The sequence below is a fragment of the Geospiza fortis genome, unplaced genomic scaffold (assembly GCF_000277835.1).
Source record: "Geospiza fortis unplaced genomic scaffold, GeoFor_1.0 scaffold264, whole genome shotgun sequence".
NCBI classification, from domain to species: Eukaryota; Metazoa; Chordata; class Aves; order Passeriformes; family Thraupidae; genus Geospiza; species Geospiza fortis.
In genome coordinates this window covers 4,267,659-4,286,547 of record NW_005054332.1, presented here as the reverse complement: position 1 = coordinate 4,286,547, position 18,889 = coordinate 4,267,659, and the positions used below count along the sequence as shown (strand labels likewise).

General features: G+C 36.9%; 1 protein-coding gene across 1 annotated transcript in view; it reads left to right on the top strand.

Annotated features, from left to right (window-relative positions):
* PRIM2 (DNA primase subunit 2) overlaps positions 1-18,889 on the top strand; it is a 90,671-nt gene that overhangs the window by 56,509 nt on the left and 15,273 nt on the right. The window contains exons 9-10 of the mRNA XM_005421691.2: positions 219-291; positions 1,232-1,417. Coding sequence (XP_005421748.1) covers positions 219-291; positions 1,232-1,417 — 259 coding nt within the window. The remainder of the gene's footprint in view (positions 1-218; positions 292-1,231; positions 1,418-18,889) is intronic.

Here is an 18,889-nt window from a genome sequence, read left to right as displayed (position 1 = left end):
GTTTCTTTTTTATGTTTGCTTTAATGTTTTATGACATTATTTTATGACTCATACAGCTCTAATGCTTTATGAGTCCTAATTACTTGGTTTCTAGTTTTTGCCTGATATGAAATATTTGCAGCCTATAATTGTTAAATTATTTTCTTTCAGAATTTTTAAACTTAAAAATATTTTTGACCTGCTTTAAATGATGCCATACTGTTTGCTTTCTTTTTCAGCCATTCTTATGTTGGCCCAGATTACAGCGTCCAAAAGAACACTGGAAAAATTTCTCTAGAGCAAATTGATGCTGTAAGTTGTGTTTCTGGAGTCATATAGGATGTTGAAGTACAACATTTTAAATTCAAGTACTCTATGTACAAACTAAATATAAAGCTTTTTTTATTCTTTTTATTCATGTTTGCTTTGTAACTGTTGAAGTTCAAGATGGAGCAGAATTAGCTGAAAATGCATCTAATCAGGATTCAGACTCAGAGTGCAGTTGCAGTGAAATGCTTAATATGCTGTTCAATTTTGTGTACTTTCACAAATACACAAAATGTAATTATAATTATAAGCAGAATACAACAAAATTTTCTTATTGAACAGTCTTGCAAACCATGAAGTTTATGATTACTGTGTTGCAGTATTAGTCTTTCCAATGCTGGTTTTTGTTTTTTGACTTACAGGCAGGGTTTTGAAAACAAGGAAGTAAATAAAATGGAAGTAAAACATGGGATGTAAAACACCATGCATAAATTATACACCATTCAAAACATAACTCCTTCATCCAAATTTTAGGAACCGTGTGTTTTCAGCATCCATCTTAACCATGATAGTGTTCCTCTGGCAGTGAATTAAAATCCCCTCTCCTTCCCCAGCCCCCAAAACTCTGTTAAGGTCATTTTGCCATTCACGATGCTAAAGAAAAGCAGAGTCAAGAAATACTGTAATGCAGTGGGGGTGTACTTTTCCTGACAGCAATTAAACTTGTGTAACTTTGTAGCTGGAGACAGTCTGATAGTACCAGCTGTATCACTCTGTCCTCTGGATTTTGTTCTTGAGATGGTTGTTGAATTGGATAGTTTATGGACTCACTTGGATTATGAATTCAGTCCCAAGGCTCTCTGTACATGCCTATCTTTTCTTCCAGCCACTGGCATTTTCAAATGGAGCTAATTAATCACAGTAAACACATATCCTACAAATTAAATGATCAGTGTGCCTTAAACAGAAATTCTTCTCTTGTCAGCTCTCTGTGAAGTCATTCCCTCTGTGCATGCGGCAGCTGCACAGAGCCCTGCGTGAGAGCCACCACCTCCGTCACGGCGGCCGCATGCAGTACGGGCTCTTCCTGAAGGGCATCGGCCTCACGCTGGAACAGGCGCTGGAGTTCTGGAAGAAAGAATTTATCAGAGGAAAAGTGGATGCTGATAAGGTAATTGAACAAAATGTAAATGTGGGGATGTAGTTAAGTGTACATTGTGCTACAGATTTGAATAGATGCTTTTTGAAGTAGAAAATTGGGCAAAAGGTACACCTTTTTAAAGGTGGGAGGGGTTTTTTTTTTTGGTCTCTTTGCTTATAGTTTTAGTCATTTTGTTGAGTATTGACCTGAACTATGGGTAAAATAGGCAAACCATAAAGAGACTTTTATAAGTGTGGACTAGAAAAACCTTACCAGTAAATTACTAGGAAACCAGTGTCCTTTATGAAATACAGGTACTATGTGACTAAATTAATTCACCAAGCACATCAGTGACCAAACCCAGTAGGTCTGAAAGACAAGGTTAAACTTTTTTGTTGTTTATTAAAAAATATATTAGTTGGACAGCTCTGTGTGAAGTGGTCTTGCCTTAGCAAATTTACAGTTGAAGAATGAAAGAAGAAACTGGGGACAGAAGACAGAAGAATGTGTTCAAGGAAATAGTGAGAAAATACTATTCAGTGCAATGGGAGGTATTACTGACATATTAGTCATTGGCCTCACTCTTGCCAATATTTTTGGGAGTATTGTGGGTGAGGAAGATGTAGTGTCTAATTTTTGGAGGATTGTGGACTGCTCCTTGTCTTGAACAATTCGGGTACCATGAGGCACGCTTCCTCCCTCATCCTTCTCTGCATGGCCTGTGGTATGTGTTAGAGCAGAGTTTCAGCCTTAATCTCTTTTGTGTGGAGTATGATACTTTGCGTTTAATACTGTGAGATCTCAGCCTTCCAGAGTACCGTGAAGTATTTTTGGAGTGCTTGGTAGACAATCTTTCCTTACCTTAGGTTCTCTGGACCATGACTATTTATAGAAGATACAGGGCAAAAAATAAGGTCAGCTAAAATGAATTATGGTACATATGCCTCTTTCAAGACCCAGAAGATAGATCAACTCGTCTGCAAATTTTTTGGAAAGGAGAAAGGGATTTAAAGGTATGATTTGAATTAGTATCTAAGGCTCTGTTTATCCAGTTCCTTAAATATAATTTGATTTAAAAGGAGATAGGTAGTATGTTAAGAAAGCCTTCAAAATGCATTTTTTTTACAAAGGTCTCAAGAACATCTCAGAAGAGTGGCAGTAAATCTTGCAGTAGAATGCCAATTAATTACTAGTTGTATTGGGTTTCTGTGGCCATGGTAGTGCATGGGGCTGCAGGGTTAGGTTATGTGAGGAGCTGCCAGAAGCTTCCCCCATTGTCCAACAGAGCTAAAGCCAAGTGGCTTCTAGAGGAGCCCTGTGGCCAGGGCTGAGCCCATCAGCAGTGGTGGGTAGTAACTCTGGGATAACATATTTGAGAAAAGGGGGTAAAAATCCCCTTCATAATAACAGCTTCAGCCACTGAGAGTGGGAATATGTGAGAGGAACAGCTCTGCAGACACCAAGGTCAGTGCAAAAGAAGGAGAAGGAGGTAGGTGCTCCAGGTGCCAGAGCTGAGATTCCCCTGCAGCCCTGGTGCATCCCATAGAGGACCTCATGCCAGAGCAGAGGGATGCCTGGAGCAGGCTGTGACCCAGTAGGAAGCCCATGCTGGAACAGGCTCCTGGCAGGACCTGTGGCCCCTTGGAGAGAGGAGCCCACTCTGGAGCAGGTTTGCTAGCAGTTCCCATAGGGACTCACACTAGAGCAGGCTGCTCCTGAAGGACTGCACACCATGGAAGGGACTATGGTGGAGCAGTTTGTGGACAACTGCAGCATGTGGGAAGATTCAACACTGGAGAAGTTCATGGAAGACTGTTTCCTGTGAGAGGGACCCCACTCTGGAGCAGGGGAAAAGTGTAAGGAGTCCCCCTCCAAGAAGGGAGAAGTGGCAGAAATGTGTGGTGAACTCCCATTTCCTGTCAGCCTGCACCACCTGTGGGAGGAGGGAGAAAAATCAGGAGTAAAGTCAAACCTGGATGAGGGGAAGGTGTTGTAAGATTTGTTTTTATTTCTCACTTCCCTACTCTGATTTGATTGGTAATAAATTGCTTTTCCCAAGTCAAGTCTTTGCCTGTGATGGTAACCGATGAGTGATCCCAGCGTGTGCTTGAGTCCTTCATTATATTTTCTCTCCCCTGTCCACCTCAGGAGGGGAGTGGGCACTTGACATCCAACCAGGATCAACCCACAACACTGCCTGAATTCAGGAAAATCCAGAATTTTCAATTGACATATCCTGTGTGTAAAAGAACTGAAAGAATTAAAACAAACTATTAGAAATTATAAAACAGTATCACATTAATTATTTCTGTTTTCAAAAAATATTGGAGAGCACATCTGGTTCAATCTGCTTGTGCTTTGGCCAAATACGTACGTGCACATGTATGAAGACCTGTATGCACCTTGGATCCCGTTTTCAATCACAGGGTTATGACTTTTTATTATAGCATCTCTGTTGATAGGCCCTAGAAATAAATGAAGTTTTATGATCCTATGTTTAGCTTCAAGAGTTACAAAGCACATTGTGAATCAAACAAGGAGTTTGGTTACTACATTTTTCACAAGCAAACTGCTACTTCCATGTAATTTTGGTCCTTTTCAAGTTCTAGATAACCAGCTTCAATCTTGAATAAAAGAGAAAACTAATTTTTCATGCCTCTAACTGAGGTTGGTGGCCTGTGATTTTTCACAGTAGTGTCATACAATGTTTAATGTCCCGAAAAAAGGAAGATTAATGCAATTCTTATTGCTGTTTTCTTCTTTTGACATTTTTATTTTCTGGCATTCGTGCCATTGTTCCTTTCCTGTAGAGTGGAGATAATTAATTACACTGTTCCATTTTACTGGAGCATTGTGAAGATATATGCATGATACTTTGTAAAGATTATGGTTAATGTTGTATTACCTATTGACTCTTATATTGCAGAGAGGGATTGTTCAATTTGCTGGAAATGTTTATGATTTCAAAATTGTTTGTTCAGTTTTGTCTTTAATAGCTGCAACATCTATGGCAATTTTCAATCCTAAGAATTCTTGGCACACACCTTCAGTCTTCAGCAGGGAAGAAGTTACCATGAACACATTAGCAGTGAACTGGCTAAGCATGGTCTCCAGGCTGAGCATAGGCATATGGACAATTTGCACCAAAAAGAACTCCTCCTGTGCTCTGAATAACTGATTCAGGCATACCTCAGGCCTCATTGATAAAAACACTGTAGAAAAGTTTTTAAGAAATTATATTTTACCTTTAGAGAGGAATCTGTGACATATGAATGAAGTGTGAAATCATGAAGTCAGTGGCGAAAAAATCGAGTAACGTCTGCAAAGAAAGAAGGTAGAGATGCTCTGTTGGTGGAGTGGAGGAGGGAATGGTCATGTGTTGGCATGTTCACAACAGGGATAAATGCAGAATGCAAAATAAAACATTTTCTAATTTAGGCACTGCAATTAAAATTACTCTGCAAATTGCTAGGTTAAGAGTGCCTAAATGGTAAATTGTTGTTTTTCAGATGAAAGGATTAACTGCCAGATAGGAGTAGATGCATTACTTCTGAATGAATGGTTATGCTAGTTGGCTTCATAACTTCAGTGTTATTTTAAGACTGTTTTTTTTTTTTTTTATAAATTGAAATCTTACTCTAAACAGATATTGATTCTCATAGATTCTTTCACTATTCTTGCTTAAAAAAGTAACTCCCAACCTTGTCCAAAAAAAGAACCACCAAAAAATGGTGGGGGGATGTAACTCCACTGTGATTTGAAAATACAAAAGGTGGTAAGATGACAAGACAAGTTAAATAATTACAGTGCAGATGTAAAAATGCTTTCATAGCTGAAAATAAAGTCCTCTAACAGATATCATTGTAGTGGAGTTTGTTACTGTTTTCAGATATTTTTGTATGATTGACCTGTGAATGTGAAAAGGAAGAGTTGAAAGATAATGCAGTATTTCAAACAAAGGGAAGAAGGAATGCAGAATCAGTTTCTTTAAGGTGTTGTCCAGTTACTTTAGTTAATAGCCTGGATCTGAGATTTTTATATAGATGGAAGGCTTTAAGGCAGCTCCTCACTTTTTGCTTCCCATTGCTGCATATACTTGTGATACATGTTCTTTTTTCTCAGCAGTTATTGGTGTATGGTGGTACAAAATGCCCTCTTCTAGTACTGTGATTTTTTACCTCTTTGTGCAGAAGTAACAGTTGCTGGTTATACACTCCTGTGTTGAAAAGTAATTCCTTTGGTGCTGCAGTTTGATATTGCACTAGTTTTAATTATTGTTGCATAAGCTACTGAAGCACATCTTAAAATTGTGTAAGAGCATGGGGGTTTATTTATGCAATAAATCTCCAAAACGAAGTATTACTATATTTACAAAATTATCCTTGTGATAGAACATCTTTCTTGTCTTTTGTGACTTCTTGCGGCTCTTTAGCCCCTGTGTTGTAGGACTCTTTAGAGATGTGGTGGCAATCAGGCTGGCAAAGCCTCTTACTCATTCTGACTCACTCTTCCAGATTAATTTACTGTAGTTTCTATTGCAGTAAATTATTATGTTGTTTCTATTATGTTGTTTTCTATTGCAGTTGATTGCAAATGGCAAGGAGCAGGTTGTTTTCTAGTTGTCTGAGGTAAGCCTCTCCATCGCTTCTTGCCAGTGAAGGTCCTCATGACAGATGTTTTGCTGGAAGGAAGAAGGAAGAGGAAAGTTCACTCAAATTCAGCCTTGCTCAGGGTCTGTTATTGGTAAAGAAGAAAACTCTTCACAGTGAAGCTTTTGAACTTGAGCTGATCATCAATATACTCTACATGTTTCTTCCACACATGGTGGTCATGTATGAAGCTGAGGACAGATAATGTGACAGCCATATACTGCATCAATATGCAAATAAATATGTCTCCTACTCTGCTAAAAAACAGTGAAACTTTGGGATGACGATATATCCCAAATGATAGTTCCAGTGACTTTATTTTCCTGGCTCTTTGATTTCTTTTCCAAATGATCTTAGGAGGTTCTTGAGTCTGGATTCAGGAGTGACCTTTTACCTTGATTGCAAAGAGCTGGTGATGAATGTTTCTACCAAGGCTAACCAGAAATTCCTTGAGGGGGAGCATGGACTAGGGACCTCCTGAGGTCCTGTCCAGCCTGAATTACCCTGTGATTGTGCAGAAGGGCTGAAGCCAGGTAGAAGCCCGTGTTTGTCAGAGTCAGCCACTAGAGGGAGACAAGATAGTATGGAATAAACAAATATAATGTATAGATGTAAATTAGAAGTGTTTATGCTCTAATGTGTATAAGTCTATACAATGATTTTAAAAGCCCTTTGTATTTAAATGAAAGTATAAGTAGGCACTTGACAATCTTCAGGTCAGTGCTTTTAAGCACATACAACTATCCCCAGTGCAATTTATAATGCTTGGATGATATGGTGGTTCTTTAAAACAACCTGCACCTGCTCAAATCCTCAGGAATATTTTCTCTATCAGTCAGTTGGTTATGTTTGGGTTTGATATTTTACTCTCTCATTTCTTAGAGATTTCTGAGTTGTTTTGCTCTTAGATTTTTTTATTACTTGCCCCCTTTATATTGGGTATTGCTGGCTACTATTTTAGGAAAGTTTTGAGTCATGAATCATTTTATTTTCTCATATTTTTAATTATAATTCTCTAATTGAATGTTATCTGCTATTTATATTATTTAATTATTTAAACTGTCCAAATCTGCATGGTAGAATGATATTTTGGACAGCAAGCCATTTAACATTTAAGAGATAAAGGTAAAATTGAAATGCCTCTATATGGATTAAAATCTCATTTTAAAAAAAATTTACATCAGTAGTACTGTAATGTAAATTGGTGGCCAGGCTTGAATTCTCCTGAGATGTATAAAGACTGAAATAGAACTTGAAGAAGGTTTTGTTTTCTCTTCTAGGACACATAAAACAAAATTGTAATAAAAGTGCAGCATGTATTGGCAGTAAGATCTTATTTCCTGAATTCTGCAGTGAAGGACTATGTCATGGTAACAAAGTATATTAGTGTAGTAAAGAATATTGTTGTTGCTTTCATTGGTTATCAGGGGCCTAGATATTCACATTATTGATTAAATTGTGGTTTTGTGTTAAACTTACCATAAAATCACAAAGTTCTTTTCCTTCCACCAATGACTGTAAAAATTAGCTTCAGTAGAAGCGCTTCTGTATTGGTCTTTGTAAATTTGGAATTTACGATTTCATACTCTAGTTGTAGTGAAATAGAACAAGTGAATTTTAAAGATTTTGAGTGAATAATTTTTATCATGTTTTGGCAAAATTGCATTCCATTCATAACATTATTATTTGTTGAATGGCAATACTTATGTAGTACAACTGTATGTTTCAAACAGTATATTTCAAAATGTGTTTTGTATTCTACAAAGTTAGCTCTTGAAATTTCTTTCATAGCAGGCTTTAAGTGATTTAATTGTCAGAAGAAACATGAAAATGCATTTTTCATTTACATGACTCATTTTTATTCCCAAACATACTGTTTAATTTACATTAAATCTTTTCCTTCAATGCAAGTTCAAAGAAAAATACGGTAATGTGCAGTTGTTAGGGGTCTCAAGACAGTAAGTAGATTGTCCAAAGCCTACATACTAGGCATGTAGGCTTGAACTAAATATTTAGTTTGAATTTTAACCCCAAAGGCTAAAGAAAAGAGCTAGGTAAAGAAAAGAAAGCCAAGTCTATGAAATCAGAATATTTATGCATAACTGCGAAGTGACTCGACCAAGATATTGAGTTATATTTTGAGATGGTTGTTAGGAATTGAACAGCCTCTGAGACAGTGATGCACTGAACACCAAGTTAAAAAATGATTCATGTTGGTTTCCAGAAATCGGCTTAATATCAGTGAATCAAACATCAGGAGATCTAGTCCTTTCATATAGCTTCCTGAGTGGTTTTTTTTGCATACAAATTGCAGCCTGGAGGAGAAGAGGTGTGTTGTTCAAATGGGACATAACTGTTTTGTAGGTGATATTCACATGAAGACAGATGGCTGCTGAGTTTGATGAGCTGCCTTGATCCTGGCTGAAGAGAATAGGCTGGAGTCCCTTTTGTATTTTAATGAGCAATGTGCAGAAGAGGTGTTTTGAGTGAATTTGTTTTATAGTAAAAATTTATACAACCTGACATGAGAATTAAAAGCATGACTTCAAGCTATAAATACATGGATTACTGGTGTTACATTTAAGTCAAGCTGAATTAGTAGTATTCTTGTGGGTTGGATTTGGAAAAAGATTCTGTTTTATTTTCCTTTGGCTGTGGTAGTTTGCTAATTAGCAGTGGAGAGGAGTAAGACTAAAGTAACTGAAAATCCTGAGGACTTATGTTGTGGGCAGCTATTGTTCTTCACCATTTGGTTCCACATGAATAGTTGGAGCTGAGCCTGACAAGTAGGATTTTCTTGAAAAACCTCTGTCATCTGGCCACGGAGTTTAGAAACACAGAATCATAAAATCATAATATCCTTCTTTAGCTGAATGAAAATAAGCTTCAATTGCCATTAAAATTGGGTTGTTTTTGGCTTTATACCTATCACAGTATGTATGTTACGTCTGTGCAAGATTCTTGCTGTCATATATTATTATCTAAAGTTGTGTTTTATAGGTGGGAGTTTGTCCTGTGTTTCCTTCATGTCCTTTGTGTCCTGGGCACATTTGCTTGTGCTTGCTAGCATTCTGTTCCCCTTTCTTGTGGAGTGCTTCAGAATTGTGAAAGCTCATTGGAGTCCTGTTGGTGGATTACTGCCATGCTGGTCTGCATGGTTTGATTTTGTCAATTTGTTGTGTGTGCCTATTGACTACAGCAGTAGGAAGGAGATCAGTAATGGATTCTGGAAGTGAGAGGACTGAGAAAGCAGGCTCACAGGGGTTGCATTTGATTGTATTCCAAGAAGGAGAGTGCCTAGGGACATGGTTTAGTGTTGGATTTGGCAGTGTTAAATTTATGGTTGGACTCAATCTTGAAGGTCTTTTCTAACATAAATAATTCTGTGTTTTTGTGATCATACTAAAATAACTTCTTGCAGAGCCCTGTTAAATTCTGCTAGATCATAGGAAGGAACTGGGACAAGATTCCTTCCTTGCAGTATCAGAAGTAGAGATGATTGTAAAGATATAACTGTGGCTAGAGGGAAGTCCCTGATAGCGTTGTCAGTGTTACTTGCGTTTAGTCTTGTGTACACAGTGATTCTGGAAAGACTGCAGAAAATTAGCTCATCTAGTCAGAGCTAGAGATTGCTGTTTTTTTCCTGTTTAATTAAGCATAGTGAGATCAAATCAAAATCGTTTAAAGTTGTTTGCATCAGATAATGATTTTTATTAGGACTTAGATATAAATAATGGTATGGAATTGCTGTCATTAAAATAACATGCCGTGTTGCATTTGTGGATGTTGCTGCCTGATGTGATTAATAGTACAAGTTTTACAAAGCAGTTGATAACCATTTCTGCTTTCCTGATGGATAAAAAAATCTGACTTTGCTGCAAAGAGATTTACCAGTAGCATCTATGCTGTTCACAGTTCTCACACAAATATGATTGTAGGTATTGCTGCTCTAACCTCTCTACAAAACAAAAAAATACAGACTTGGTATGTGGCTTTCTCTTACAGTTTGTTTTACTTTTGGTTCCAAATTAGACAAATTAGAGCGCATCATAATTTCAGTTGACACATAAGAAGTCAGATGATGAAAAATTAGGTTTGAATATAAGACTACATGTTCCACCTATTTCAGGAAAGTAAGATGAAAGTAATTTTTTTTCACCATTTCTTTCCATATGCTATATATGCGATCAACACTGTAAAGGTACTGTTAACTTACGTATTTATGTAAACATAAATACATATATGCACATGCACAGCCCTTCCAAGGGTAGATGCTGCACCAGTTCCTTTTGGCAGGGGAATAATCTGTAACTTCACTTGATACTGTTTTCTTTCAGTTTGCATATAATTTGTATTTTGACTGACGCACTGGAAGTTCTGAGCACTAGAAGGAATAAAAACAAAGCAAACCCTTTTTTACCTTTTGCTCGTAAGAATTTATTTTAAACAGCATTGCCTGACCTTTTAAACCCAGGGTGCTTACAGGTTTATCAGTGAAGTTAAGGATGCTAAGGAAGAAATGTCTTTGGGACATAATTATGTTTTAATTATGCCCTGTAGCTAATGTAGATGCAGATTAAAGTCAATCATATTTCTTTGTATTTTCCTCTGAAACTTTCCTTTCTCAAGCCAAAACTCATCATATCGGTGTCTTACAGCTATCTAAGTTTAGGAATATTGACAAAAATCTGTTTCACTTTCATTTTGTAACAGTTTTCCATAAGAGAGTATTTTTGTTACAGAAACTTCTAATTAAAAGAAACACTGGATTTTGCATAATAGATTCAAAGTCTTAAAGCAGTATTTTTTAAATGAAGTGGATCTGGTATAGACCCATTATGTTTCACCATAATTTTGTTTCATCGGTGTTATTCCAGTGAATCCCAACTGAAGATGAGGCACTAGAAAACACTGAAGAGTATTAGAATGTAATATACATGAAGGCTATAGTGTGCACATAAATATTTGAGGAAACACAGTAGTAAATTATACTAAAAATGTGTGGTCTTTCACTTCAAACTCAATCCCCTTTTCAATTTTCCCAATTATTCTAGTTGAAACTGGAATTCTGCATTCTTTGCTGTAATGCCAAAGTTATGCTGACATTAGGCTATGGTTATGCACTTTAAAGTGCTTTAATTTGTTCAGTATTTTTTTAACCTGTTAAAAATGTGTGATTTTCAGGTTTCATCTTCTAAATTATGTTAAAAGGGAAGATTTTGGGCAGTCTTTCAGCCTGTGGCATGTCTTAGGGGTAGAGAAGAGCTCTAGCTATAATCTCTCTTCCAGGGTATTAACGGTGCTGGCATAGTTTTAGTGATGTTTAACTGTGCTAGCTACCATAAAAAGCAAGAGGATCACTTTTTGTTGTTACATATTAGACACAGAAATCTGCATTTAATAATCTAATGTATGAGCTGGTTGGTGATAAGGTTCTTGCAGTGAAGAGAGTGAAAGCAATAATTATCTTTCCTGTACTAAAACTAATTTAGATCAGAATCTGCTCTCTTATGACTTGTTTTATTCTCAGCAACACACATTGCTGTAGATATTGCTTGATGTAGTGTCTTGTTAGAACTGCATGTATGAAAATGAATGATGAAGCCAGACCTTTAATTTTCTAAGATTCCTTTTGTAGTTTTGAATCACTTGTCAGTCCTTGCACTTCATCTGCAGTGTAGATGGACTGTACTTGTCAGAAGAGGTTTCTGTTTTATTGGCCCTTGCAGCAGCAGCAAGAAAGTCATTCCATGACATTTTAAGAAATGTAATAGATGGATTTGCCTATGTGGCTGATAAATTTCTAAGTTTAGGGGTAGTGAAGTATCTGAGTGTCACTAAATATAGAGCTTTTAGCAGACTCTTTTGAATGCCTTCTTAACCATACAGCTCTAACCAGCTGCTGAAAAATGCCTGCTGCACATTGCTGCACACACCACTGGTAATGTATTTAAGCTCTTTGGCTATTTACCCCAAGTTCTGAGACAGGGGTTAGTGGTTTTTGAGATGCAAATCTTTTCATCCACATCTACCTACCAGGACAAGCTGAATGACACAGCAGGTGTCTTCCAGTTTTGTTCCTGTGCTTTTTGAACAGAAAAGTTTTGATAGAAATTTTTTTAATCTTGATGTTCGTAGTGAAACAATGCTTTAAAATAATTTTATCAAAAAATTCAGATATCCTGGAATTGTATAAACTGTTTACAAAAACAAAACCCAGGATTCTGAATACTTTTTTTGATAATGTCCATATAATTGCTGTAATATCATATAGCTGTCATATTCAGTCTATACTCAGCCAATAAATCATGGCTATGTTTCATATTCAGTCATCCAGAAAAGCAATATATTGTATCAAATGTGCACTCTGCAGATATATCACAATAGGCACGATGTAAATAAAAATGTACTTTTGGTTTCAGAATTGATTTAACATTCTGCCTCATGTCTTTGAAATCTGTTGGATCTCATGAATAAAGACAGAACAGCTTTTCATACATTATTTCTTCTGTGTGCAATTTATGTTTTGGAAATTTAATATATTAAGATTTAGGAAAGGGAAATGATGATAGGGCTCAAGTATTTCAACGTTAGTGTTGCTACGACGTGTTACCACTTTTTGAAAGAAGGTTGGATTCTAATTTTGTATGAAATGTACAATGCTATTTAGTTGTGAAACTGAATTCCATAGGCTAAGCTTTTACATCTCCTTGCATTCCCTCGTAAGTCCACTTACAGAGAAGAAAAGCAAAGTGTCCTTAATTATGGGGTTTTTTTTAGAGTTTTTGGGGTTTTGGCTTTTTTTGTTTGTTCATTTGTTTTCTGTTTCCCTGTTTTTCTTTTGGTCACCTGCTATACATGTAGGAGTGGAAACATGGTCTTTATGGCAAGTTTTGCTGTTTAAATTCCAATTTATTTTGGTTTTTTTTTCATGTACTTAATGGATTTGAATTTGGATCATGAGAACTGGGGCAATACTAGTGAATTCTAACAAACATTTTTAAAAAAATCAATTACAATAGTTGGGCTTCTTGTACTTTGTTACCACAGTTATTTCCCTGTTTTTAGAAGTTTACAGCAGGCACTGAAAATGAGATGTGTGTTGCTTCTTCTGAAACAGTTCAGAGCAGTCTGGTAGTGGAGCTTCTTTATTCTTCCGTTCCCATTTTCTCTGCAGTCAAGTAATCTCTTAATCAGAAAAAACGTAAAAGGATGGGAAAATAGTCTTGTGTATTTTTGAAACAAGCTTTCTTTTGTTGAGAGCAGAAAGGCTCTTGTTGTAATTGCAGACTAGAGTTGAAATATGTCTTGATTATAGTGCACTTTGCATAAGATAAAATATAAAATGCTCTTTGTATGTAAGCAGTTCTCTTTATTATGACAGCAAGGGCTGATACCTGGTTTTCTGCACTTCTGTTTGATCATTATCGTAAAGTGTGATTTTTGTCTTTTATTGTCCTGTTAATGAATAAAAAAATCTGGTTTTACAGCAGAGTTTTTAGAGAGAGAATGCCAGTGATCTTGAGCCAAACTATGCTGTTAGGAGAGCACCAGGATCTGGTTTACTCTATGTTCAAGAGGGTTAATAAACATCAACTATCCATGTACTGTTTTGTGTTTCATTGCCTTGCTTTTGTCATTCTTTTATGACTGCCTCAAAAAAGCTAAGTGTATATGTTTCTGGAGTAGACATAAGGAACATACTTAACAACCTGAGGAAATCTATTCATTACTCAGTCTCTTTGTAATTTTATTTTAAGAATTATTTGATTTTTTTCCCCAATGATCAATCATCTAGAAAATAAATCAATTTTTTAAATTTGCACTTATACTGAGGATTTGCTGACATCTTTAAACATGTGATTGGGACTTAATATCCTTTTGTTCTGTCGTTGATCCAAATGGTTTAATCATATCTCAGTAAAAGCCATGGGTTTTTGTCACAGTTGTATCAAGTTTTGACAACTGTGTCACTTTGGTTGAAGGGATGTTTTTCAGCCACTGAATCTCTTTGAGTGATGCTGCCAATGTTTGAAAGTCTGAGGCTTAGGGTAAAATTCAAGTAAAATTATAGAACATCATATGAGAGCATTCTTGTTTAGGGAATTGATAGGGCTTGCACTGGCAGCAGGAAATTAGTTTTTGGGCTTTGGGTCCCTGGGCAGTCTTTATCCCTCTTCTCTGTAAATCTGTAACACACAGTGCTGTGGTATACATATAAGTATGGATGATACAGACATACTAAATTTCTTTTCTCCTAAGTATACATTCTCTTTATACTTGGATTATAAACTGTCATTATGACCAATAGAAATCTAGCCTATACAGTCAATAGTGTCTAGAGAATGATTTATTTAATGGGCCTCCAGAGCAAATGGAATTGCTCCCCAGACTCCTCTGATTGCATTGACCACCACTGATGATAATGAGAGATGTCTGGATTTACATGCTCGGAGTGGAATCTTATTTCTGCAGATGCAGTTAGTTACTATTCTACTTCTGTTGAACTTTCTTAGGTAATAAAAATAGAGAGAGGACCCCCTCCCTCTATCCCCACCTCCCCCTACAAATTACAAATGATCCGTAGTAAATGTGCTCACCGTGTGCTGAGCAATGCCCCCCCAGTCCCCAAGCAGTGACCAGCAGCACCCAGACAGCTTAGAGCAGTTTATGTACTGAGCATGATTTCTGTGGTCTGGAATATCCCTTAGCTAACTTTGGTTCTGGTGCGCCTCCTCACTGGCAGAGCATGGGAAACTGACAAGTCCTTGACTCAGAGTAAGCCCTAATTGTGAACAAGCAAAACGTCAATGTGTTAACAGCATCATTCTCATACTAAATCCAAAACATAGCACCGTACCAGCTAGTGGAAAGAAAATTAACTTTATCCCAACTGAAACCATCAGAATAATTTAGATACAGAAAGAAATATTGCAGTGTTTTGAAGTAGCTAATAAACTCTTTTGTAGGTGACCAAGCATGTGCCTAAGAAAAATTAAATTGTTATAGAGAGGGCTTTAAAATGTGCTGTGCTGATAATTTGATGCAGTCTCTTGAGGCAGAAGACAGCCTGCTGTGGTTTATGTTTTACTTTTCTTTTTCCAAGTCTTGGTGCATGTAAATGTGTGAAAAAATTGTGTACATAAATTGTGTATTTAGCTAAATTATATGAAGGCAAGCTTTGATTGCTGAAATTAAAATCTTATGGTGTCAGATTTTAGTTCATCAGCCCCACACTTCATGCTCATATGGGTAGTTAGTATACAAGGTGTTTGACTGATAGAAAAAATCTCTGATTTTCTTATAGTAGATAAAACCATCTCCAGTGCTAAGTGGTTCTTGCCTTATGTAGTTTGATAATCCTGGAACTGAAGGGGAAAAGGTTTTTTACACTGCTGTGAATTGGTCTGTGCTGACTGCTACACAATGTAATCGTTTTCCAGCTCGGTTTTAGGTGATGCCTCTGATCTGTACCTTTGAGGTAGAAATTGGGCTACAGGGTGGTAATTTAGGACAAATTTTTGTTGTTGGCAGATAGAGAAGTATTTATTTGTGCTCCTAAATACAACTGTGCTTGCAAAAAGATAATCTCAAGTTGAGGTTATTTTAAGAATGAGCTTAAAAAAAGTTGCTTGGATAAAGATATGCCAACTAAGCAGTGTCAACAGTAATGATTTGAGTGACTGCCTAGGAAATGAATGAAAAAGAGAACCAATTATTTCAGCAGATACATGACTGTGTGTGATAAATTTATGAATCTGAAGCTGTTATCTACACAGGCTCAACAATTTTAGACAGGAAATTACCCAATGACTGTTACAAATAAAAGGTGTTAAGCCATTACTTCTTTGAATTTTGCAGACTTGGAACTAATCAGGTGGTCAGTCAAGAAGCTAGACAAAGTTAGTGCACGATTTTGCTTAAGTAATAGACTTTAAATAAATAAATTTCCCAGTACTGGAAGGAATAGATGCATAAAATCTTACAAGAATATATAAAAGTAGTTTTTACTGAAATATGAAAGTTTTGTGCAAGTGTGAACCTGAGCATACAGGGCTTGCAAGACCTTTCAGCAAATTATTTTCCATCCTAATATGCATGCTGAATATCAGATTTGATAACAAATTTAATAGGGCACCTAGTTATATTTACAGATACTAATCTGCAAATATGGCAAGTGATATGAGGAAGGTCGCTGTCAGTGCTGACATGCCTGTTGTTCAGTGACTGGAGTGGCTGGGGAATGTCATTTCTTGTAGCTTTGAAAGTGTATTCTGTTACATCAAACTGGTAATTATGGGGCAGACATGACCCATGCTTTCCTGCGCTGTCTGTTGAAAGCTTTCCTTCAAGGGAGAGCATACACCTGCCAAATGGTCCTTTTGAGGTCCATCCTCATTCCACAGCTAAAGATCTTGTATGCGTTTATGTGATCAGATCTTGTTGAAAAAAGCTTTTCCTATCTGGATCTTTTCCTATCTGGAACTTCCTGTCTCGAATATGGGAATCTGGTATTAGGCTATACCAGTCGCAGATTTATAGGTTTTAGAAGTGTGTATCTGTTTTATTTCTACTATAATTTATAACTTTTTATATCTTCTAGGCTATCTAGTACAGTACGTGTGTCCTAACTAACATTTATTAGACAAATTAATCTGCATTACCCAGATACTGATGTGAATGTACCACATAAAAGCAAAAAGATAAGTTCCTTGCTACAGTACACTTATCTATACCAAGTGAACTGTCTCCTAAGCCTCCTTGGTTCTGGCTTTGGACCATTGGCTTTGTCCCACTTATCATTACCCAGAGTTTTGTTTCTAATAGGGAGAAGTTGTCTAAGAAAGCCTCAGTGTCACCAGGATACCCAGTATCACCATTAGCACATTCAGTATCATACAGTGGACATGTCAGTTCATTATAGCAGACACTGGTGCATAAAACCTCAGAAATACCCACTTGTCTGGTCTGAAGTGACATCACCTGCATCCTGCAGCCATGCCTAAAGGAAAGAGAGGTCCCTAAAAAACTATCTCTTTAGTGATCAAGTTAAAGCTTGGAGAGTTGACTTGCAGGGTTTTTTAAAAACAAAAATTCACACTGCTGCTAATGCCTAGACTTGCACATTCCAAGATCCAAGTGACAATTTTTGGTAGGGCTGCCTTTGCTTCAGCTTCTTGGCCTCGGTGTGAATCAGTTCATTGCTTAAATGAGACATATTTCTTGATCTCTTTCTCCCTTGCCAAAGCCGTGCCCCATTCACCTCACACATAAATTAAAAATGTGTTGCAGATTTTAGAAAGCTCAGAGAGCTAAGTAGAGGCAAAGTAAGTGAGATAGTCCTGATGGGGCCACACAGTTAAAAAGTTGGAGAGAGTCCTTGCTGTCAAGTGTGACCAGCAGTAGGTCATCTCAATAATGTAAATGTAATGATGTTGCTTCAGTATTACTGTTTCATAGTAACTTAGGCAATTTCTGTCAATATTTAGCACAACTGTGGTGGAATGTGTAGAACATACTCAGCTTTTCTGTGAATATTTTTTTTGTTTTGTGGAAACTGTCACACAGAGTACAAGGGAAATGCACTTGCTCCTGCAGCATCATTACTGTTGAGCAAGTTCATATCAGGGTTCAATAAGACCCTCAAAAGTTCTTAAAAAAATCACCAAAAATATTTTGTGATTTTTCAAATCACTTAATTTGAGTCTGACCTTTTACAGGTTATTGCCATAATGCCCTTTTAATAGATTGCAGTTAGAATAGATGGTAATAGTAATTTTGCTGGTTTTTAAGCTGTTTCTCTAAAATAGTTTAAAACTAAGCAATTAGAATGATCCTGCAAACATCTACCTGCATGATATGTGCTGTCTATAATTTATTTGGTTCAAGGAACTTTAACTGAACCACTTCAGTTTGCAGCGTTAGAATAAATAGGAAGGAACAGATCCCTCTGCCTTCTTGTTTCTGCACATTTCAAACATGTCTAATTTTACCTCGGTGCTTTTTCTAGCAAAATAGGTTGCTCGTTGTGTTTTGTTTTGTTTTTTTTTGTTTTTCTTTATGCACATCCTAGTGTAATGATATTAGGAAAGAATGAGGCTGACCATGGAGTTCACTCCCTAGTGTACAAGAAGGCTGTTCTGCAGGATGGTTTTCTGTAATGAAATGTCCCAATTCATGGCTTCTTCCTCTGAGTGACCACACAGCCTGTCAGATACTGGCCCTGCTAAAATCCTGTTTCCTTGATCAATGATAAGAAAAGCTGAATCACAGGGATGAGAGAGCTCTCAGTGATGTGTGTAACTGCACATGTGCCAACTTGCACCACGTAGTGTTCTCCGCCATCTGCCACTGCAAAAAGAGAGAACCAAACAGGATTACAAGAAAGCAGCAAGAAAGTATCCAACCTGTCCCAAGGCTGTGTTGTGTTATTATGTAGCTGTTGTTTCTATTTACTGCAAGAGCTGCTTCTCAGCATAAAGTAATGAGTTAGGTACTAAAAGTAATTTCTGTGGACATTAAGGCAAGTGATGTGAAAAGTACAGCTCAAGATTTTAGTGTACAGAGCTGTTAAAGAGGGGTGTTAATTTTTTAGGAAACTAAGCAGTACATCCTGAAGCATTCATGATTGGCTTTACCGTTGGGGAAAAAAATTTAGTCTAATTTAATTGCTTGCTCAAATATCCTTTGTTAAGAAGATGAAATGTGCTTTAATTCATCTTTTGTAAAGGAGGAAATATTCCAGAGCTTCTGGGTAGAAGAACAGGTGGCTACAGGATCACATATTCCATCTTCAGTTTAACAGGTTCATGCAGAGATTGGAAATTAAAATGCAGACATCTTTGTATTTGAT